Below are 23,710 nucleotides of genomic sequence, written 5' to 3'. Positions count from 1 at the left end.
CTAAAATGTAATAGAATTCAGAAGTTGTTGAATATAAATAATAATTTCTTTGTAATAAAAACATATATAACCTGTGTATCACTTATTAAATAAGGAAATACAAATGTGTTTGGTTGGAAAGTAATATAATAAACTTGGAAATATATTTTTTGACTTCAAATTTTTTTTTTGCATTTACTTTTTTCATTTTCAATAGAGCAAAAAGAAAAAAACCTCATGTACTTATTAGCTAACTGATCATAGTTTCCATAATTAAAGACTTTTTTGTTTTAACTAATAAATAAATACAAACTACTGAGTTGGTGCACACCTTTGTGATTGCAGTAAGTCAGCCACGAGGTGGCACTGCAGGTTCATTGTAGTTGTGATGACAATTCCGTTTCACAGGTCAGAAGTTGCTGAGCTTTCCATTGACCAGAATGGGAATTAATAGATCAGATCAACATCTAGAGGTAAAGTGGGAGAGACAAGGTGGAGATGGGTTGAAATATTTGACAAGATGTTGGAGATGAAGCTGCCAGAACCTAGAGAAGATTGACTGTGGATGGTTGGTGGACCAGAAACAGAATAGGGGTCTACATCAGTTTAATAGGAACACATTAAACTGAAAATAAATAACAATTAGCTTACTGGGTAAATGTAATTATTAATGACAGCTAGTCATGGGCCGCATGCAGAGATTATAAGGGCCAGAAATGGCCCCCCGAGCCAGGAGTTTAGGATGAAAATAGATGATCCAGTGTGGTGCATTATTAATGACAGCTAGTCATGGGCCGGGGAGATTATATGCAGAGATTATAAGGGCCAGAAATGTCCCCCCGAGCCAGGAGTTTAGGACGAAAATAGATGATCCAGTGTGGTGACCCCTGAAGGCAGCAGCAGAAGACAAGTTAAAATTCATTGATCTGCAAAAGCATCTTTATTTATTAAACAATCCTCTGTTAATAACAACTGGAGAACATCATGGGTATAAATATCTTTCTGCCGTCAGAAGAAGCACAGGTACAAATACAGCAAATATACTGTACATTTTTTGCTACATCATACTGTATATAGGAACATAAAAACACTGATACTTTCGCGTAGCCAATTTAGTAACAGTTACTGCAACACAACGAGCTACTGAGGCTTCAAATCCAAACGAGAGTAAAACTCACCAACAGTACTTGGTGTGAAAACATAATGAATACACGGTGTGACTTTGACTGTCCTTTGTCCTACACTACTTCTGAATCTGAACAAAACCTAACATCCACCGTGACAGTATTAAGATCCTCTGCTGCACAACACAAAATGGAATAAATCTTTCCCTTTAAAATCTCATTTTTTATGTTGCTTAAATCTCCAGCATAAGTAAATAATTCTGTTTGGTCCTGACATCAACTGCAATTATAATAATGACCTTATTCATAATCTATAGTACATACAGCCCTTATTTAACCAGAAATACATACAGATTATACTAAATCTTGCCAGATGAGCTAACAGTATTTACAGCAAGTTAATAAATAAGGTAAAGACGGGGATTTCAGATGTGACTGACTGGGAATTCACCTAAAATATATTCAAACTAACAATACAAATAAACCTATTGTGTGAAGAGTGCCTTTAGAAGTGAAACATGGTTTAAATTATAATTACTGTAACTGTCTCCAGAAAGACTTTAACCAAATAGAAAGTAATGCATCATAAAAGCCTTGCCGCTCTTTCTGCACAAATGTCATGCACTTCTGGACATGTGCAGACCGTGTTCACGCCTCACTTCTCTCAGTTAGTCCCTGGGGGGGTGGAGATGCCCATGAAGTGTTGCCTAAGGGCTAGGAATTTCACAGCAGCATCCACACATCCATACTTTCCAAGTTCTGACCCAGACCCAGATCCACACTGACTCCTTCCTTTGACTTCCCTGGAGGAATAGAACGTTAGTTTTCTTTCTTTTCTGTTTTTTTCCTCTTCTTTTGTGAGTCCCAGCCTCTGGCGCCTACACGGTCCCTGTGGTTGGAACGAGAGGCTGATGGGAGTTGACAGGATGGTGGCGTTGTCCTCATCGCCAAGTCAATGCAACCCCAGGGATGTTATCCCGGTGTGCATGGCCTGATGGCACAGAATTCCAAAAACAAAATCGTTCGCTGGAACACAGATGAGAGAGGACAGAAGGGAGGTAGTAAACTGCTGTCTGTTTAGGTCAACGACAAAATGGAATGTACCAGAAAAAAATTCTTAGATTCTTTAAGGAGCCTACCTGTGATCTAGACTGTGTTGCCTCAATATAATTTACTGTCAGAACGGTTGAAAGCTGAAAGCATTTACAGTACATTAAATGTTTAAACACTGGGGCCAGATTTGAAATGTTTTTCTTCCCCATCTTGTCACCTTTACAATCATGAAAATGTACTAAAACAGTTAGACTGGAGGAGCGCTTAAGGTTCTCGTCTTACAGCAAGAGAATTGCTGAATCAGTCTAAATTCCAGTGTGTGGACAAGAATCTGGACACAGATGTGGGCCTCTAAAGGTTTATATTTACTGGCAGTCTGCAGGGTAGACATAATGATTTTGTCCATCATTGGGCCAGACTGACTTTTTGCTAAGTTTTCTGTCCACAGCTCACAAAAACCAAATGAGAGAAGATGAGATGAAGCACCAGAGCTGTGGGAGACGTGAGTGAAACAACACAGGAACCTGAGCGTCTGTTTTTCCTTTCTGTTCATGATCCAGATCTAACACAGTTTTCTGATGACGACCTGAGTCCTCTAATACTGTATGTGAGAGTTGTGGTTTGTCTACATTGTTTCTCAAACTTTATCTAATTCTTTCTTCCTTTTTCAAAAACTTCATTCCACCTGTTCCACCTGTCTCACTGTTTCTAACTCATTTATTGCCAACTCTCCCTGACTCTCACTTGTTCTTTTCTTGTGCAAAGCTACAGCAGAGCGGTGAAGCTCAAACCGTCACCTCCGTCGTACTGTGGGTGGAGAAGCTCTTCTGCCTGGCTTGTTGGTAATAGCTGGATTGAGATAAATGGTGTCCGTGGACTTGCTGCCCATGTCCCTGTCCTGCTCCACTGTGAACCCCTCTGTAGGGCTGAATGAAAAGATCCGGCATGTTCTCTATGCTCTCCTGCCTCCTGGTGGAGTAGCCATGTCGTCGGGCAGAGCTGTGGATAGTGGACGAAGAGGAGTTGGTGTGTCCTGGTGCAGAAGTCTGCCTTTGAACATGGCGGGCGTTAGGCTCCCAGGCCTTGAATGCGGAGCTGGAGAGAAGTGGGTGGGTGTTGGTCTTGGGGAGGGGTGGTTGGTCCAGATGACTGGCAGGGATGGAGATGGACAGTGGGGCGTTGAGGCTGGGGTGTGCTGGCAGGGACTGGTGGATGTAAGACCTCTCTTTGGGCTGAATTGGCACCGGCTGGAAGGCATGAGCCGTGACGGGTTGGTACTGAGTGAAGTCCATGAGTGGGAAGCTCTTGTAGTAGCTGCGAGACGCAGTGTCCGCTGTCAGGACAAAATGACAGGAGACAATAATTACAAGGGGAGGAAATTAATGGGATAGATTTATTGTTATTATTACACAAAATCGTTTTAAAGGGGAAAAAAAGCCTTTTCTGACTGGAAATGCAAAAGTTCAACTACGTCCATCACAGCTGAGGACGTACTTACTAAGAAAAGTCATTATAATCTGAGAGTATTTTCCTGGTTAACCAATCACATTGGAGTTAAATACCAACATATCAACTCACTTGGTTTTTGTGTTAATTGGTAGCAGTTTTTCACAAGACATCATTATTTGGACGTTTGGGAAAGTAATGTTGTAAGACACTGCATGGACAAATGTTTTTCTTACTCTTGGTGTGAGCTCCCAAATAAGTTTTTCTGGATTAAAATTGTAACTTAGTGGGGAAGTGTATGACAGCACTGACTGTACAGTCATTGCCTTACACTGACAACATGTCAGTCCCTTTTAGCTTATTGGCTTTAGCTCAATATTTTGTGTTATTTTAACTGAAACATTTCCACCATTGGTGGGACCTGAGCTGAAAGACAAAAGTTAAAAAAGAGAAGTTCTTTGTGCTCATTGTCTTTAATTTCTCTCTTTAAAATCTAAGTCTCTACTTGTCACTTGTCTGTGAGTCAGGTGTAGACGCAGCCAAAAATGAATCGTCACCGTGCCAACACCGTGTCTGTCAGTCTGGAAGCACTGATGGCTGAATCACGCTCCATCCACCGTGTGTGTGTGGTCAGACCTCACCTCCCAAACTGCCAGCCTTGTCTGGTTTTCCAGTGTTTGAGAAACTTGTAATGGGAGGTCAGGAAACAGTGGGAAGAAGAACTGTTGATGCAGTTTTAGCCTGAAGTGATTCAAAACTCAAACTCACTTTGGTAGCTCTACCTCAGGACATGGGGACACGACAGTGGAAGGCTATAAATAACCTGGCCCTGAGTGCTGTGTGTGTGTGTGAGTGTGAATGCACGAATGTCACATTTATTAAAAAACAAACAAACACAAGGTCACTGGTGCTGTCATCACATTTAATTTACAGATAGTGTTTAAAAAAATGAATCAAAATTAACAAATACTTCCTTCTGTTGATCGGAAATCAAAATCACCAGAGCTTTTCAGTTTCCGGTTGTAAAATGTAAAGGTTGTCATGGAGTCAGTGTGTGTCTGTGTGTGTGTGTGTGTGAGACCTACCCACAGCTTTTAAAGAGGTGTATTTATTAATTCCCACATTGTTGTGGTTGCTGTGTGGTCGAGGAAGAGCTTGTCCATATGGTCGGTACGGAGAGTTGTTCAGATGGTACTGTTCTGTTGGAGACAGTGAGAGAAAAAGTAGAAGAGCTGAGAAAAAAATAACCAAATTATGGATGTGATGAACGGAGAGAATGGACGAGGAGTTCTGTCTTCTTGTTTTGAGCATCAACACTGTAACTTTTATAAAAAACAAAGTTAGAGTTTGAGTCAGACATTGGGTGGAGAATGTATACATTTTACAGTTTTACTGGTCACAGGAAGTCCTAACAAACAGGAACTATTTTGGGACATCAAATTATTCCTGATACTTTAGCCCACGCCCATAGTTTCTTTCCGGAGACCATGTCCATGACAGCAGCTGGGTATGAATCAAAAGCATCCTCTGTCACAGTATTTCTCTGGATCTCTGACAGAGACCATCCCACAAATGTCTTCTGTCAGAATAATCGCCATGACATGAGCCGAGAAGACAATCAATAATTTATAAGAGGGTGTAATTCCTCTGTTATGACCCCAGGGGAGTGAGGCAGAGCCAGAGTGTGAGGAGAAAAGTGCCTCTGAAATTGAAATTGAGAAAAAGTGGGAGATGGAAAAGTAAAATGTGTCCAACTTGTTTTTCTTACTGGGTCACACCTACGACTGCTCTCAACTTTGATAAATAGGTTTTGGGGCTTTTCAGGATTTTCCAAACTCTACTTAGTTGACACCAGGCAACATTTTATAGTCTCTGATGTAGTAGAGTCTACTACATCAGAGACTATAAAATGTTGCCTGGTGTCAACTGTAGTTGGTTGTGTCCACGTCAAAAAATGTCTTCAGTGACAGAGTGGAACAGAAAATAGAGAATTTAAAACTTCAGTAAACAACCAAGGACACCCACTTGTATTGAGTTTGAATTACTTACGTGAAGAGACTTAGGTTGGTCTTTAGTTGAGTCAACATATATTAAACCAGTCATCTTCCTGCTTCAGACAAGGGAACACTTATCTTTTTAATAAATACAAATCTTTCACTTTTTGCAGATAAAGCAGTTTGATTATATGTGACTTTCTGTGGGTTAACAGAGGACGAGGATCTTAGACATTCTGGGTTGGACTTGTTATTTAAAGCACTGACATGTTGAACTTCAAATGTCAGCACATGAGTTTGCTTAAACAGTGTGTAAATGGCATTTATAAAAAGATCGTGCTCAGACTCAGTCATAACAATTCTCTGCTTTTTCTAGAATGGTGATGTGCTTTACAGAACTTTGTCTTAGAACTATGTATTTATGAAGTTTTACATTCCACAGGAAAAACATGGAATAATGTGGGTAAATGTGAAGCGCAGCATGTCACAATAAAGATTGAGTTTTTCGGTGATATCTCCAGAGTCCAGCACAAAGATGTCGTATTGATCAAATCAGCCACGTGTTTTATATCGAACACCTAATAATGTAATCTTCAAATGTTCACACTAAGTAACTGTAGGACGGAGTCAATGCCCCAGCAGCCGGTGGTTGTTCCTGTCAGCTGGAGGTTTAGAATCCCACAGCAGGCTGTCAACAACTTCACAAGACTTTACACAAGTCTCTTTGTGAGCAGCAGCAGCAGCAGCTGCAGCAGTAACAGTAACAGCAGCATCATCAGGAACATTAGCAGCAGCAGCAGGAAAAACAGCAGCAGCAGCAGGAACATTAGAAGCAGCAGCAGCAGCATTATCATCAGCAGCAGCAGCAGCAGCTGCCGCAGGAAAAGGAACAGCAGCAGCAGCAGCAGCAGGGAATACTTTCAAGAAAAGAGGGGAAAAAAATAAAAATATGGGATTGAAAAAGGAAAATACCAATGTGTATGTGCAAGATTTTCCAGAGGAGATAATAATAATAAAATTAAACCATTACTGCTGCTGCTGATGTGTTAGTCTTGGATACAAAGTTCCATGGATACAAACTACTTCTCTTTTCAAGTGTGTGTGATCAATGCTCCGAGGTAGATTAAAGCCTCCACCGTGAACCAACACGTCCAGGCTAATCATTAGCAGAGTGTAAAATTCTACATCGGACTGATGTGAGAGACAGTCACTGCAGGCAGTCTCTCATATCCAACACACACAGGCTCACACCAGCAATGCATACTAATCCATATGAACACTCACACGCACATGTATGCCAACAAAGAAATTAAAAAGACAGAAAAATCTTCCTTTCATAAGTCTCAGTCTGAGAGTGTGTCACACAGACTGGTGTGTGTATGTGTGTTTGGACGTCGAGGAAACGACACATGATGCCTGTAGGGCTGCAGCCTGCCTATATTAACATATTAATTACAGTGCATAGTGTATGCTGGATTACATGTATATGTGTGTGTGTGTGTGAGAGTGTCTCAGTGAGTGTGCTGCACGTGCAACAAGCATGTGTTCCACTTACAGATGAGGATGTCCACTCACATTTCCACAAATATCAAGTATAAAGAATAAAGTTGCCAAGAGTTGCTCCAGATATGGGACAAATTCAAGCCCTTTTCAAGCACTTTCAAGGCAATAAGGTCCAAGGTATTGGAAAAAATACATTAACTACTCAACACTCAATATCAAAGTAAAAACGATTTTTGTGTTTACTAGTTTACCACCTAAAAAAGGAACAGACTTCATATGAAGGATAAGTATCTGTTGTTCTAACTCACCACTCCTGCTGCGCATCATCCTGGCTGAGACGCCATTGGCTCGCCTTCCAGTGGGCGGACTGGCCGTGGTGTGTTCCACTGAGCTCACCTCATTTCCCTGTTGCTTCAGCAGATCTGTCACTGCCCTGGACACACACACAGAGACACTTGGTTTCTTACATTACTTCCAGATAGTTGAAGATAACGCCACCCTAGTGGCAGCATGTTACAGAAGATCCTTTATCTTTTTTAACTTAAGGCTGTAATTAAATCATGTTCCTCTAAATAAGATGAGGACTAGATCTTTTAGTATCCTTTTTAGTTTTAGTCTTCAGTTAAGAACAAGGTAAAGTGTGTTCTGCTCCGACGTCTACAACAGAACAGATGTATCTCATCCTGGATATTAGAAATAAAAACACAGATAACGTCAGTTTTTCAAACACATCCTAACACAGTCTTTGACAAACACCATCTGTGTCAGTCCCCTGAAAGTCTTCCACTTAACAGCTGGGGCCACACACACACACACACACACACACACACACACACACACATACTGTAGATAGTTCATTTACAGTACATTCTCTCATCTCAGAGGAGAGTGTGTGTGTTTATGTCTGACTATATTACTGTAAAAAACATCAAATTTGGGAGCTGTCATTTTAAAAGTCACATCATTAAAAAATAGTAGGCATTGTTTAAAATGTTAAGAAAGCAGTGACTGGGCTAGAGTTGCATTCTGGGTGAAGAACATGCCATTCATGTACTTTTCACACTAGCATGGATTGAAAGAGCTATAATAAACAGTGATGTTGTCTGTGTGTGTGTGTGTGTGTGTGTGTGTGTGTGTGTGTGTGTGTGTGCTGCTCAAGGCTGTTAATTCCACTCATCTGTATGTTACTCCAGGCTTCACAGCTCCTCAACATATGGACAAGATTTCTTTCAATATGGTCATGTTGGGGAATTAGCAACTAGTGTGTGTGGATACAAGAAATGACACTGCACACACACACACACACACACACAGACACACACACACAGACAAACACACATTTCTGTATGTCTTCACACAGAGACCATTTCATTCATATTGTTTATTTATCAGCTGACTGACTGAAACTGACCTCTACTATAGCAGTAAAAGACTTACCCACCCTCACACACACACACACACCTACGTGCTCATCTCTTTGAATAAACACCCCCCCCCCGATCATTTGCTGAATTTACACAGTTGATGTTGTTCACTGCCTTGATCAATAATTCAAACACTCAAGTCCCCTCTACTGCTAATGAAGCTCTTGTATTTATCCTCTCTGGACACACACACACACACACACACACACACTTGATCAGTCAACCTGCCAACATGGAGACCCACTGTGACAAATATGTGATGATGATGACAGAAATAGAATAGAATAGAATACAAATGAAGATGATGTGATGACAGTAATATGACACAGACATAGATGATGATGATGATGATGATGAAGAAACCAATTTGTGTACAGTTCTGCAGCATTAAAAAACGTCAACCAGTCTAAAAGTCCAGGACATTCAAAAAGTCCCAGGATGAAATAAAGTGTTGTGCAGATATGTTTTTATATAATTTTATTTCCTTTCTTTCTGAAGGTCTGAGTCTGAGTCTTTGTACAATTTGAATTATTTGAACAGAACAACAACATCTTTTTTTATCGGTCTATGAATATAAAAATGTCTTTCTCTTTTCTAGTTTAAAGGTTTTATCTGACTGATTCTTCCTTCCTCACCTAAAGTAGCCCTAAACCCTTCTCATCCTCCCCGTCTCGTTCCCTCTCTGAGCCTCGGGCCGTCACACTCTCATCTCTCCACTCCCCGTCTTAAACAACCTGCTGATTGGACTTTAATCTGCAACAAGAACTGCACCTGTCTCTGGGCTACACCGTGTTTGGCTGAGCTTCACAGGACTTTCAGCTGATGCTGTTAAAATGGTGGAAATGATTGTGTAGCTGGGTGGTGTCGACTCACGGGAAAAAGATAAAACTTCCATAGTGGGTAAAATTAAAAGCAAGAAAACAAAGTATTTGTCTTCTAATCTTGTAAACCTTGAACCCTAACATTTAGGCTTGAACACAAACTGTTCGAGACCATTTCAGAAAACCATTAAAATTCATTTTGTCAGTATTGGCATCTGAAAGACCTAATATTATGAAAAATAGCCTGATTCTGTTCAAGTTAATAAACTCATTTCTAATTTCTTTCCTGCGGCCTGGTACCAAATCACCAACGGAGCAGTCCTAGTCAGTGGACCTGGGATTGAGGACCCCTGGACTAGTGTAGTCAAGTGTTGTATAACAGTGAGATCATCAGTTCCTCCACGTTCTGTCACGACATTCTCCCTCCACAGTGAAATGGGACTTTGTTAATGTCCTCTAACAATCGATTCCTGACCCAGATCTGTCTCATTGGAACACACACTTTCATTTTTCCTTCATCTCTGTCATTGCATTGATTCTTTTAATGTAAAATGGACTGAATACATACACTGAATATATGTTAACGATAACTTTTGTTCTCATCAGGCATCGACCTGGAATTTGTTGATCCAGCTAATGCACAGTGGATGCTTGTTTTTCCCAAACCTGACCTTAGGTCACCTCTCAGACCAAAACCTTCAGTTCTATTTTTTACATTTTGTCAAATTCAACATTTGAAAAAAAACCCACACACATTATATCGCACTATAAATTGTGCAAAAGTTAAAACAGGAGCTGTGACAATGAGCTCATACTAACAGACCGACAGACTGTCCTTCTCTCGAGGACGACAAAATGTTTTCAAAAACATCCATACTATCTTATTTACCATCCAAACAGCGCTCTCACCCTTTTTTCCTCCTAATCAAACCCACGTCTCCATCTCCAGACAGCCGTCTCCGTCTGATTCATCTATAAAGACCAAACTTAAAGGAACCATCATCCTCTTAAAACTCCCTGTGTTGTCACTGATCTCTTGTCAGTCGCTCATAACTCCCTTCTTTCTCACATACAGAAAAAACCCACTCTTGCTGTCACTCATTTTTCTTGACGCAGAAAAATGTCCTAATGTCCATATGAACAGATGCTAATGCAGTTTGTTTTTCACTGCAGGGAGTTGTTTTTCTCTTTGTTTGCTTTTTTAATTGATCCAATATTTGTTGTTTCTGTCAGGGATCCTCAGCAATGTGGATAATTGTGGCCTCACAATAAAGAACAGCTTGAACGTTTGCTCAACTCTAGTGCTATACAAACAGAGGGTGCTGTTGATCACAGCCTAAAATAAATATAATGAGATCATTTAAACCATTCATGGACTAAAACATGTTTTTAAAAATGACCTTATAGGACAGCAGTGCAATAAATACAGTGACACACACACTGTTTACTCTTCGCTGTTATGTTGTTATGCATAATATTAATTTTTTTTTTTGTATTGTGGGTCTATGTATTTAAGTGGTAAAACTTGAAATGTCACTTTAAGGTCACATCCAAGGAAGGACATCTGTTCTACAAAGACACAAACAGCTCAGACTCTTGAGTCTGTTGGTTCTGACCCACATTTCAGCAGCATCTCCTGACAGCCTGCAGCCGCCGCAGGACCAACCCTGGCACATCTGACACAGCAAAGCCGTCGCCTCCCGTGTCCTTTCAGTCCAGGAGTAACTAAGGCAAATAGCAGTGAAACGCATATAGCGATGGACACTGACAGCTCGGTCCAGGGGGTTGTCAAAGGGCAGGGAAAGTAAAGCTAAGGAGAAGAGAACTTTGTTGAAGTGTTTATGTCTCACCTTTCCTTAAAGACAGGAGGAGAGTGTATCAAAAAATGAAGGATGGCTGACCCTTAGAGGAAGTGCAGGCTTTTAAAAAATATTTCAGTGATTAGCCATACTGTAGCTCACTGGAGCTACAGTATGTTACGCTTCATCTTAGGCTTGCATTTTGGTACTTTGGGGCAAACAGACAACAAAGGTCCACTATTGAAGAATGGTCTATGACTTTAGTATTATTTGGCTACCACATAACTACTTTTGAAGAACGTTCACCGATTCATGACTAACTTTTAGTCTTCTGGGAGATCATTAGCACGTTAGCTGCCCTGTGATGAACCAGGTTTTAAACTGTATCCCTCGATGGGCCCTGACGTGAGAGAGAAAAAAACCTAGACAACGTCAGACTTTATTCTTCAAAAATATCACAAATGTGCCTTTATGTTAAAGGCACATGGTGTGTTTGTGTATGGCCTTCCTGTAGTCCACACCTGTAGTCTGTGTTATACAGGTTGTGGTACAACTAAAGGGGGAGACTCAGCCAACAGTGACCACCAAGGCCTTGGTATTTGAGTCTGTGTGTGTGTGTGTGTGTGTGAACCCATGTGTTGCGTGCAGTGACAGCCCATATGTTTGCCCACAGTATCGAGCTCTTCCATCAGTCTACATTAAATCAGGACACAGCAGTCAAAGCCTCTAAATGACAGCACCCTTCATTACATAACATCAGAGCTAAACAGCACGGACACACACACACACACACACACACACACACACACAGTAACACACGTGTTCACAAATACACACAGCTATCTGTATGAACTGTAGGCTGAGTGTAAACCTGGTTTTCCCAGAAAGAAATGTTTGACATCATACAGTGTTGGTATTTCAATGTTGTATTGTTGGTGTTTGAAAAACTCTAGAATTTTGAGTCACCTTACAGTTTTATCTTCAAAGGTGAAGACGAAAGTAAAATGTTTTAGAGTTTAAACAGAAAGAATTTTCCTGGGATTTGCTAAAGGTTGAACAAAACACAATTTCTTGTAAGCTTGGGAAATGGCTTGTTAAATTAAACTTAACATTACAACTAACGGTCAACAATTGAAAATATCATATACCTAAACTACTTAAAGGTTGGTATGCTAATTCTGCTTTTAATTGCTAAAAAACGGATTATAATGGATTCATTATATTATTTTATTTCTTCAGGATAAATAGTTCTCCTCACGTTAGGTGGACCTAGTGCTGCCCCCTGGCTATCGGAACTGTTCACTGAACCGTACTCACACAACCTTAATTCCAGTGCTATCATTCTACTTGTTAACTGAACTATAAACCTCACTTCACTTCAACTGTCAGTATGTGTGTGTGTGTGTGTGTGTGTGTGTGTGAGTGTGAGTGTATGTGTGTACTGGTGTGTGTTAAGGTCACTGGTGTGTTTACTCTCTCTGTGTGTAAGTCCAGTCCCTCTCCAGCTGAGGGCATCTCATCAGACGTGACAAGTGTGACCTGAGGCAGCGCTCTCTGTTTCAGTTTGTTAGCAGAGGGTTAGTGTTGCCTGCAAACACGCACAACCTGGGTGTTGAAAGAAGAATGTGTGTGTGTGTGTGTTTGTGTGTGCGTCAGTGTCAGTGTCAATGTGAATTGCAAAACTTTCTTTTTAAACTCTGCCACTACAACATCCTCTAACTCCAAAGCAGGATCTTGTAAATCACCTGATGAAGCACTCTGCACCAGCTCTTCCTTACACACACACTTAAGGAGCAGGGATTTGTGTCAGCAGGCTAGTAAGTAAATGATTGCTCAGGCAGAGGAGTCTGGAAACGGTAAAGCTGTGAGATTTCCTAAATCTCAAAGAGGAGGAGGAGTAATCTGGAGGAAACGGAGGATCCACGGTGGAAGGGTGAGGGTTTCTATTTCACGTGTGATATCCTCAGAAATGAGGGTTTTTGCAGCTCATGTTAATGGAGAGGCAGTAAGATGGCTGCTGCAAGAGAGAAATGTCAAAGTCTAGGAGTGTGTGTGTGTGTCTGAATTGGGAGAATGAAATGACAAAAACGAAAGCACAGAGGGAGAGAGCAGGAGGGAAAGGCTGTGGTGGATGAAAAAGGACAAGAGTCATTAGTAATGGTTAATGACAGGAGCAAAGACGAAGCAGCAAAAAAAACATTTAAAAAGGAAGAAGGGAACATCCCAAATGTTGCCTAACACACCCACAGAGATGGTTATAGAGAGAAAAAAGGTTGCACCACCACAAAAAGATTCATGCAGAGAAACATGTCCACTAGTATGAGAGCTGTGGTTTGATCATCTGTCAGTACCTCTTAGTTTTAGAGAACATTTCATTTATGGCTACATTTTAGGATCTGGTCTTGATAAAAATAGACAATAAAGCAGAACAAGAGAGTGACATTTGAATTTAGAGCCAGGTTGTCCAATAGGAGCCAGATCATTGGAAACATCAGTAGAAATGTGTATAAAATGTGTAAAAAGGTGATTTAACTCTTAAAGTTTAATCATTTTATATTACTTCCTCTGGTGACTGAACAAAATTAATATGGCAGCAAAAATAGTTGGGTCAATTTGTTATTTTTTCTTTTTATTTCAAATATAAGTCATGCTTACAAGCAAAGCAGAAGACAGACAAGAAAGAGAAATCAAAATAATAAAAAAAACCAAAACAAAATAAAATAAAATAAAAAAGAATGAAATGAAGATATATAGTGACAAAGAAAACAATGGAAAACAAAGAAGCAGCAGTGGAATAAAGAAAAATGAAAAACAAAATTAGAAACAGAATAAAATAATACAAGCAAAATAAAAAAAGGCATAGGTTCATGTTTGTGTCATTGTTTCTGTTGTTGTGCAGTCATTGGACGATTCAAGTCCAATTAAAAAGGACAGCAGGAAATAGTTTAACATAGAATGACGATTAAATGTCAATGAAATGGATCAGAGCAAACTGAACAAGACAGGAATGATGTGGTCAGAATTAGAGTTGTGTTACCGGAGAAGGATCAGCAGTGCAAACACACACACACACACATGCAGGCATGTAAACACAGGTTAGTTGTCCTACAGCTCTGCACTACAGGCGTCTGCTCAATATGACTGTATTTTTGGTCAGAATTTGCAACTTTACAACATTCCATCAAGCAACTGGAAAAACATGCATGTAAATACTAACAGACACACACACACATGCATCAAATGCTACCAAATGTATACATCACACACACAGCAACAAACTTTGATCCTACTCTACCCTACTCTATTTTTTTCTACTATGTGAGACTATTTTCTAAATCACATTAACTACTACAGCTACAGAAAGTTCCTCACCTGGAATTGAGGTCAGCATGTCCCACTCCCACAGCTCCCCCTCCTGGTGCTCCACTGCCTCCACGGCTCTTCTCCAGGCCCAGTTTGGTGAAGATGCCCACCAGCACCATGATGGCCACCACTCCACAGATGATGTAGACGATGAGGTGTGTTCGGTCCCGATCCTGGTCCTCATGGCCCTCGGTGATGGTGGCCACAGGTTTGCCAGTATTGGCCCAAATGGGCGTGTCGTAGTTGGAGCAGATGGTCTGGTCCAGCCGCTGCTGACGGAACTGGCAGCAGAAGCGGTAGAAGCAGGTGCCGCAGCAGTACAGGAAGACACCAGCGTTGCAGTTGAACGGCGGGTCCCACTGACCCATCACGTCATAGTAGCCCTGGCAGCGTGTTCCACCCACCGGAGGACCGTCCTCATCATCAGCATCTCCTCCACTTGCTGGAGTGGACAACCCCGTCTCTGGAGGAGTGTTCTGGGTCGTCTCCATGTAGGCAGAGCTGGACTGGTTGGCCAAAGTGGTGGGGGCGATGAAGGCTTCAGTTTTAGTCGTACTCACAGTGGTGACTGCGTGGTCCTGGGTGAGGGTGGGCTGCGTTACGAGGAAGGGAAAGAAGAAGAAGTGGAGGAGAAAGTGGTAGGATGTAGGTTTGTTGGATGCCATGATGATGGAGAAGACCTTTAAACCAAGGTTCTGCAGCCTTACAAACAGGAAGGAGAAGAGTTTGGAGACAGATGAAAACTGAATTAGAGCAGAGGACATCGAAGGTTAGGGTCAGTATTTATACCTAAATTAGGAGGCAGCTCTACTACACCAACCACCTTAATGTCCTCCTTTACTACGTCAATCTTCCCTAGGCCCTATCTCCTCACCTTCTGCCTGGCAGCTCCGTCCTCAACATGTTGTCAAATGTATTCACCATCTCAACTGTGTCTCTAAAGTTATCTCCTGAATACCTACTCCTCTTATTTGTCGATTTATTATTCAGTCCATCCTGGTCACTTTTAGAGGAAGCTCTACCACCTACAGGTCAGTCACAGGTTTTCAAATCTAGTTCGTCCTAAAGACTGGGTGCAGAGGTGAAGACAAATTAATTAATTAATGACAGACATTAAACAAAACCATAAGACTTTATTAGAGAATATATGAACTCTTACTAACAGGATTTTCTATACAAGGTAATACGTGTATAAAACATGTTGGTAAAAAAGTGTCATGAATGAGTCACATGAGCTGCATTAGAGAAATAAATCTAATAATGATAACCAGGTATTATAATGTGTTTTTACAGTGATGACAACATAAGTTCCCTGTGGAAAAAAAACTGTTTCTAATGAACACAACACACAGGTATATTATAAAGATATGAATGTAATATGTGTATGAAAAAAGATACGTGTACTATTAGATCACATGATATGTATTAGTAGTATTGTCAGTAAACATGACATTTTATATGATATAATTATTTGTAAGTTACCTGTTGAGGTTGGGTTTACTTTAACTGAAACAGTGAACAGATTCACACACACACACACACACACACACACCGGGATGTGATGAGAGCCTGAGGTTTAAACAGATGATGTATCCATTGAGCTCCCGTACTTATGGGATCAATGATGGAAAACAGGGCAGAGGAGGTATTAAACAGGTCGGCCACGATCACAGACTGACTCCACAGTCAGGATATATGTAATGAGTTAAATAAATAAGTGTATTTAGTTCCAAAAAATATTAGTGAAAACTCCTTCAGTGACTCCAGTGAATGAGTATAGAGGCAGATGCTGGGAAGTTACTGAATTTCTTTAAAAAAAAAAAAAAAATGTGTTCTTCTTATTTGGAGACAAAATCATTGTTAAATCACTGAACTCACCCCTCACTTCTTCCAGACTTTGTTGATCCTTGTCACTGTTACTTCTCCAAAGGTCACCACAGGGCCAAAAAACACCCGTTTAAAAATGTCCACAAACTTTACTCTGGAGCATTTTGGACTTTCTCTCTGTGTCTTTCCTTCCTTTGTCATGTGTTCTCCATCATCAGCTGTGATCCTGGGAAGTCAAAGACAAATAGAAAAAAATGTGAAAAACGCTCCTCTTAACTCCTCCTGTCTCCTCCTCCTTTCTCTTCTTTCTGTCTCCTTCTCGTCCTAGAAGCTCTGCTCTTTCGGTGTCGGACACATACGTGAGTCCAGAGAGTGGTCCAGGACCGTCAGGAGTCCTGTGTGTTCTGTGGTGTGTGTGTGTGTTTGTGAGAGAGAGAGAGAGAGAGAAAGAGAGAGGGGGAGGAGAGAAGGGGCAGAGGGAGCGCTGCAAGAGTTCAGAAGCCAAATGTGATTTCCTCCTCCTCCTTCTCTGTTTACCTCCTCAGTGCCAGATACACAGAAAAAGTGTGTTCACATGTGAATATGTGAGTATCCAGCTGCATCTCCCATCATCCCCCACAAGAACAAAAACCTAGAAGAGAAAAAGGCAAGAAAGAAAGAGCAGGAGAGGGAGAGAGAGAGAGAAGACTGAAATATGGACAAAATCCATGCAATAAATCATTTTCTTGGCTTTTAGTTGTGCATGTGTGTGTGTGTGTGTGTGTGTGATTGGTTGGACAAAGGACAGTCAGCATCTGCTGTGGTCACTCCTGCTCATCTTACTTAACTCCTCCATCCTTGTCTGTCTCCTGATTTTCTTCGCCTCTCAATCACACACAAACACAGAACTGTGCACACACTCATACATTCATGCACCAGCTTCAGCCCCTCTCCAAACACTCCGTCCCTGAGCCCCTCATCTCCCACTTCTTCATCCTTTCTTCTCCCGTCTGCCTACATCTCTTCCCCTCCCTCTCCTGGTGCCTTGGGCATAGACAGCACACTTGTTTGCAAATTTTCTGTGTCGTGGAAGTGTGCATGTGTACTGTACATCGGTGTGTGTGTGTGTGTACATATGTGTGTGTTCTATTTGCATCAAAAACGTTCAGGAGTCAGTGAGGTCCAACTTCAGCTTTGCCTCTACTTTTGTTTGAATCCCAAGTTGAGCTGCTGTAGACATTGCAAAAAACCAGGACACACACACACACACAGACTCACACTAGCATGGAGAGAGAGATGCCACTCCTGAGACACCAATTATAAGAATTTCCTCACAGTAAAGGGCCACATGAACTGAGTTTAATGGAATTATAAGCCAGACTGACATTGGGCTTTTTGTGTTTCTGTTTTTTTTTTCCGCTTCTAATCGCCTCTTCCCAAAACCGCCCTCCTTTATATCTCCATCATTCCGGAGAAAACTCCGGAAAAGGCTTCCTCAACTTCCCTGTCATTTTCTCTGTATTGGTGAGCTGGATGTGGAGAAAGAGAGGGAGAGAGAGAACGAAGGAAGAGTGATGAAGAAAATGAAAAGAACATAGTGAATGTAGGGCAATTGCAGAGGGAGGGGGTGAAATATAGAAAAAGAAGAAAAACAAGGGGGGAGAGGAGAAATGAAAAGAGTCAGAGTGCGAGTGATTTTGTAGGGGAGATGAAAAGTAGGAGACAAGTTAAAGATGATGAAGACAAAGATGGGTTGCAGAATGAGAAGAATAAACACCACAGACTCACACGTCCATTTCTCTGACCCTCTCTTCATCCATGAATCCATCAATCGTCCATCCATCCGTCCTTTTGTTAAATTATGATTTATTTCATCAAATCCATTTTTAAATCTTACGAATCTTCACACTTGTATGCTGATCAGACCCTTTGTGGTGTGCGTGTGTGTGTGTGTAAGTGTGTGTGTATAAATGTGTGTGTTAACATGCAGCACCAGAACCACAGCTGTTGGTTACATAAGGTATTGATCACAGTCAGCTGTATTAAAGGTCAGTGAACCACATGAGAACCATGATGAGTTGAATTGAACTGTAATTTAAAGATGTGAATAATAAATAATAAAATAGTCAAACATTTGAAAGTTGAGCACAAAATTGATAAAAAAAAAAAAAAAAGAAAAAACATCCAAAGGTTAGCATTGAAGTAGCTTAATGGTCATGAGATGGCTAAAATGGCCACAGCTAGGAAAGAAGAAGAAACACCTGATCAGGTACAGTACTGCAAAAGTCTCAAAGTCAGTCACAGATTTAACCAAAACACAGTTCAAAATCAGTTTCCTTCAGTATTTTTGTCAGCGTTCTTGTGTGTCAACTTCAGTCGGTACTGTACTGTATGTTCTAGACAGTGTTCCTGAAACACTATTTTCTCTTGTATTTGTTACCGTGGTAAATGGTTTCACGTGCACGTGTGTGTGCATGAGACAAGGCGAGAACTTCCCTTGACACTAAAAAGCCGTGCTGTGCTGTGATCAGAGAGAAGATCCCTAATGAGTTGATCCAGGAGAGGCTTTGATGATGATCTGATCAGGGCATCATGGGAAATAAAAGAGAGGTGGAAGGGGAGTGGGATGTTTGGATAAACTTTCAACTTTTAAACTCTAAGGATGAACTCATCCTGTTACTTTTAGTTCCCGTTGTAACCCAATGGGGCCCATATTACAAATGGTTGAGGAAAGACCCAGGGTGTGGGTCACAAAATTAAAACCAACTTACTTACTTAACATGAACCAGAACTGGTTCTGATGTTGCTCACAACGGCCTGTTGTGGGTTTCAAGATTGAGACCTGGATTCAGCAAAACTACTAAAACACACTGAAATGTGTGGCTGTCTTAGTTCTGTCTTAGAGTCGTGTTAAGGTTCACAGGTCGGTAATAATGTGTGTGTGAGTGTGTGAACGGAGCATAAAGATCAGAGGTTACTCAGAAACATTAGTCAGCTTCCTGCACCAATAATTGATCTGGTAGGGCCAATCAACTTCAGTTTAATGTGTCTTTGAAGATGAACTTTCCATAAAAGATCTATTTTTACACACACACACTGCGGAACTGCTGCACTGTGGCTCCACCACAACCAAATTAAAAAACACAAGCTGTTTCCATTTCATGCTAATTCAACACGTTCAAACAGCCTCTGACTGAACATGTTCAGCTGATGTTTCTACAGTGGTTTCATTTAAAGTGAGGAAATAGGACTTTTTGTGTTTCTGTTTTTTTTTTTACCTTTTCCTTTCCCCTGTATTTACTCTTCCATGCATCATATAACCTAAAGTAAACGCACACCATCAGACACACACAGCTGTGTTAGTGCAGGGATGGGTGGCAGAGGTTGTGAAGAAGGGTCAGACGATTATAAGTTCAGCTCCTGTGGGACAAACAGACTGACCGCATACTGACTGACCAACAGGAAGCTGATTGATTGCAAACATCAGCCCATTGATCAGTGCTTATAGAGCATAATGTCATGCAACCACATTAGGAGAGGCTTTACATACATTTCTGTGTGGACTAATGCATCACTCACACAGAGCTGTCGTGACTTCAGTGGGCATTACATCCACTGATTGTGCAGTTAATCGAATGGCAGCAATAACAAATGAAAATGAAAGTAAACTCAATAAAGACTACATTTACCATTGTCCTTGCTGTTCTTCTGCACTCACATTGACCACAGAACCTTTGGACTTAGAGTGAATCTCTCTGTGCATTGAGAATTTTCAAAAACAGTATGTGTTCAGTGTCCAGTCAATCTCCATGTTAGTATTCTGACTGTATGATTCCTAGTATTCTTACTGACTCTGTTTGATTATGGTTTTACTCCTGCAAAGGCCTTTAATGAATACCAATTACATATGTTAATGCAGGCAAGTCTTTATCTGCATTAATAAGACCCTGCGCGTGTGTCTGTGTGTGTATGGGTCTTTTGTCCTGATCACATTGGACCAGATTCTAATATAAGGAGGTAAAACTCCAGGGAGCTAGAAAGGGTAATTACAAATTAAAATCACCTTTGGAGGTAGTGGGTGGGAGGGGTTTTCAGTGTGTGTGTGTGTGCCTTCATTTTGTTACCTGCTTAGAACCTCTTTCAATATATTATAGTAAACGAATGTTGATTTCTCACTGCAGTGACTCCACTGAAAAAGACAGAAAAGTTTAATTAGTCTGGAAATTAACTATTGATAAAAATAAATGGAAAATGACAACATTAATAACAATGATAAAAAATATGTCTCTATCATTTTATTGTGTGATTATATATTTTCCTGACATTCTTATGCATTCAATCCATAGCCAAACAAGTATAATGTATTTTTAATGTGATCTATTTCTGATGTAATATTATTTTATATATTCTCTAATATTTCTAAAGTATGCAGAAAATTACACTGAAGTAAAAAACAGTAAGCAGTAAGCTATCATTAAATTATACTTATTGTCACATTTAAGCTAACTTTTTACTATATCTTTGGTACATTATGGCTAGCTTTATCAAAATTTAACAAAAAACATTCCCTTGTCTGAATCTGTCCTAACTTTTAATCACCTTTTTATTTATTATGTCCTATTTCTTCCCTTTTTTCTTAATTGTTATTAGCCAAACATGATTAACATTTTAGTCTTTTGCTTCATGAATTAATTTACAGTAAACTATCTTTTTTTCTCTTCAACCCTATTTCATGACAATAGACAGTCATTAGTCCAAAATGACCTTTAAGTCAAAGGTCACTCAGCTCCATATTGATCTGTATCTGGCTCATACAGTACAGTCTGTCTGTCACCTCACCACTTCAACAGAGTCTGTTTAACACTGAGCCAAACAAGCACAAGGTCTGCACGCAACGTGAAAAAACAATGCACACATTGATTGTTGTGGCTGAGTGTAAACAGCATTCTGTTACTGTAGAGCATGTGAGCAGCAGTGCTGGAAAATTATAACAATTATTTTGACAATGTTATCCAACGTTGTTGCTATCATTTCACTAACAATGAGCTACTGCTTTATTTTAGGGTAAATGTGTACCTTTTTTCTGGTCTAATAAGTAACTTTATTTATGAATATGTTTTTGCCATTTTAATTTTTGACTACAGTATACATATGTGTGTTTTTTCAATTTATAGCTAAACTGTCATACTTGACGAATAAAATCCACATGTCAAAAGAAAGACAACCTATAATTTCTTTCAGCTTTACTGGGTTCGTCGTGCACTTCAGTATCAGTTCAGTTGGTCCAGAATAATTTCTGGTCAAAAGAGACTCTGGTTTTCCCCTCCTGGCCCTGAATGTTATTAGAGTCTGTTAGGTGAGTGATTAGTTGTGTTCCTCTGACTCTTTGGTTGCCAATTAGAAAAGCAAAGGCAAAGAGGGCAGCAGAGCCCAGAGGGTTGGAGTGAAAACACAGGACCATACCACCCACTACACCCCCGACCAACAGCCAGACACACAGGAAAATCATTAACTTCGCTCAGCCATAATAAACCTGAGTGAGAGGGAACCAGTGGGAGAGTGAAAAACTTCCAAAAACACTCAACTATTTGTTTGTTTGTGACACAAGTGTTTCAAATATACGAATACAAACATAAACGAATCAAACAATCTAGCAGCACGCTAGCAGGTTCTGTGTTTCTCTAAGCTTAAAAATGCTAATGTTTTCTCTGGACGCTGGTGTAGAAGAGGACGCTGTCAAAACGTGGCTTCTGGACGACGAATTAAATACGTCAACTGCTGCTCTTGTAATACCTCTTACAACTTCAGACCAAAAAAACTGGACTGTCCCTTTAAGAGATGGTGTACTATGTGAAAACTGGAAAGTACAAAGGTTACAGGAAGAGGAAATAATATATCTGCGTTTGGATGATTTAGACACAATGAAAGGCAAAGACGTGCAAGAGTATTGTTTCCAATTAGGCTGTGAGTGTGTGTGTGTGTGTGTGTGTGTAGTCCGTCCCCTCTGGACCTCACTGTCAGCACTGACCTTTACCAAATCAAAGGAGATGCAAATATCTAGCTTCATTTGGGTCCATTACAGTTGTGCAGGCACACACACCCACACCCACACAGAGTAGCCATACACCCTGTGAGAATAGCTGTCAGTCTTCAGTGGCCCTCTTTGATTAGTAATTTGAAGGGCCTCCCCCCCTGAATCTCCTCAGTAGATACAGATCAGTGGTGACGCTGCCTCGTCCATTAGCCTCATCAACTCAGGAGAGGATTGGAATGAATCTCATTTCCCAGCAGTCTTTGTGTTTGAGCGCTCTGCAACTGTCTCCACTCATGTCACTTACAGGAGGCTAAATTTAGGTGCTATTCTTTTTTAAATTCATGGTATATAAGTCAAATACGTTTAGTTCTTGATATAGTTTGGTAGACGTTTGGTCAGAGATCTACAGCAATGTCCTGACTGGGCTCTGACATTCATCAACATCTGGTATCATGACTCATCTAATCATCATACAGTTGGACGTTAGGATCACATATCACATTGGAGGAGGAGGATCTTCATCTTGTTCTTCTTCTGCATTTTCTTCCGTATGGTTGTTGACCACATTGAGAACTATGATAGCCTACAGATTACAGGTTATGGTCCAAACAACAGACAGTAGGCCATGTTGTAGATTTAACTCTGTCCACGTGGAAACATTAACAACTTTATTCTTGGATGTCATTAGAGGATGAAAAACCTTTGTTCCAACAGACATAAAATCCATTTTGAAGTGAAGACATTGATTTCTGCTTAACACAGAGAGTTTTTATCAACCTGTAGCTGTAAAAGGTCGAGGTGTCAACGCTGTCATTGTCCAATCACAGAGCAGCTTATGGATAAAGAAGAAGGTCAGCCATCTTTTTTGTAAAGTGAATTTGTACCAGTTTTTTAAATTGTTATGGATGAGTTTAATATTACTATCATGGATTAACATTCATTTTAGGCAGCATGGTGGATCAGTGGTTAGCTGCAACATTACAGAGAAGTCCTGGGTTTGAATCCACGATGGGGAAATTGTCTTCTTTTTTAGGTGTGGTCTGTTTTTATATTTTTAAAAACCTTTATGTCTACTGCCATCGCAACATACAGTGTGTAGCGACACCTGCTGGTGGGTCTGCAATCGTATGATGATTTCTCATCACAAATAATCTAGGTTTGATTAATAATTAACTTTTTACTTCACCAAGTAAGTGAAAATTGTTCCACGTTTCAACACAGTTAATATGTTTTGGGGTATTCATGGGTATTAATGTTAGAAAAATCATTACATGTCTTTGCAACATCTACAGTATCTGTTGTGTTCGGGACACATACCTCTGTTTCTTTTAGTCTTGTCTCCAACAGTCCAGGCAATAGAACCA

General features: G+C 40.4%; 1 protein-coding gene across 8 annotated transcripts; it reads right to left on the bottom strand.

Moving 5' to 3' along the window:
- Positions 1 to 843: 843 nt before the first annotated feature.
- On the bottom strand, positions 844 to 23,710 carry shisa8b (shisa family member 8b). 8 transcript variants are annotated; one of them, XR_521878.3, is made up of 8 exons: positions 23,664 to 23,710; positions 20,437 to 20,501; positions 16,385 to 16,964; positions 14,516 to 16,012; positions 7,408 to 7,532; positions 4,688 to 4,801; positions 2,243 to 3,489; positions 844 to 2,129 (listed from the first exon to the last, which is right to left on the bottom strand). XR_521878.3 is itself a non-coding variant. In XM_025057916.1 (8 exons), the coding sequence occupies exons 4-8, from the start codon at positions 15,428 to 15,430 to the stop codon at positions 2,942 to 2,944; spliced, it is 1,530 nt and encodes a 509-aa protein (XP_024913684.1). In that variant the 5' UTR covers positions 15,431 to 16,012; positions 16,385 to 16,964; positions 20,437 to 20,501; positions 23,664 to 23,710; the 3' UTR covers positions 844 to 2,941. The 8 variants fall into 8 exon arrangements, 7 of the variants coding, with proteins under 7 accessions (XP_024913684.1, XP_024913685.1, XP_024913681.1 ...); XM_025057916.1 differs by having other exon boundaries at positions 844 to 3,489; positions 14,516 to 15,208; positions 15,381 to 16,012; XM_025057917.1 differs by having other exon boundaries at positions 844 to 3,489; positions 14,516 to 15,208; positions 15,469 to 16,012.

The sequence above is a fragment of the Cynoglossus semilaevis genome, chromosome 8, assembly GCF_000523025.1.
Source record: "Cynoglossus semilaevis isolate Cse_v1.0 chromosome 8, Cse_v1.0, whole genome shotgun sequence".
Classification (NCBI taxonomy): Eukaryota; Metazoa; Chordata; class Actinopteri; order Pleuronectiformes; family Cynoglossidae; genus Cynoglossus; species Cynoglossus semilaevis.
This window is presented reverse-complemented; position numbering and strand designations above follow the sequence as displayed.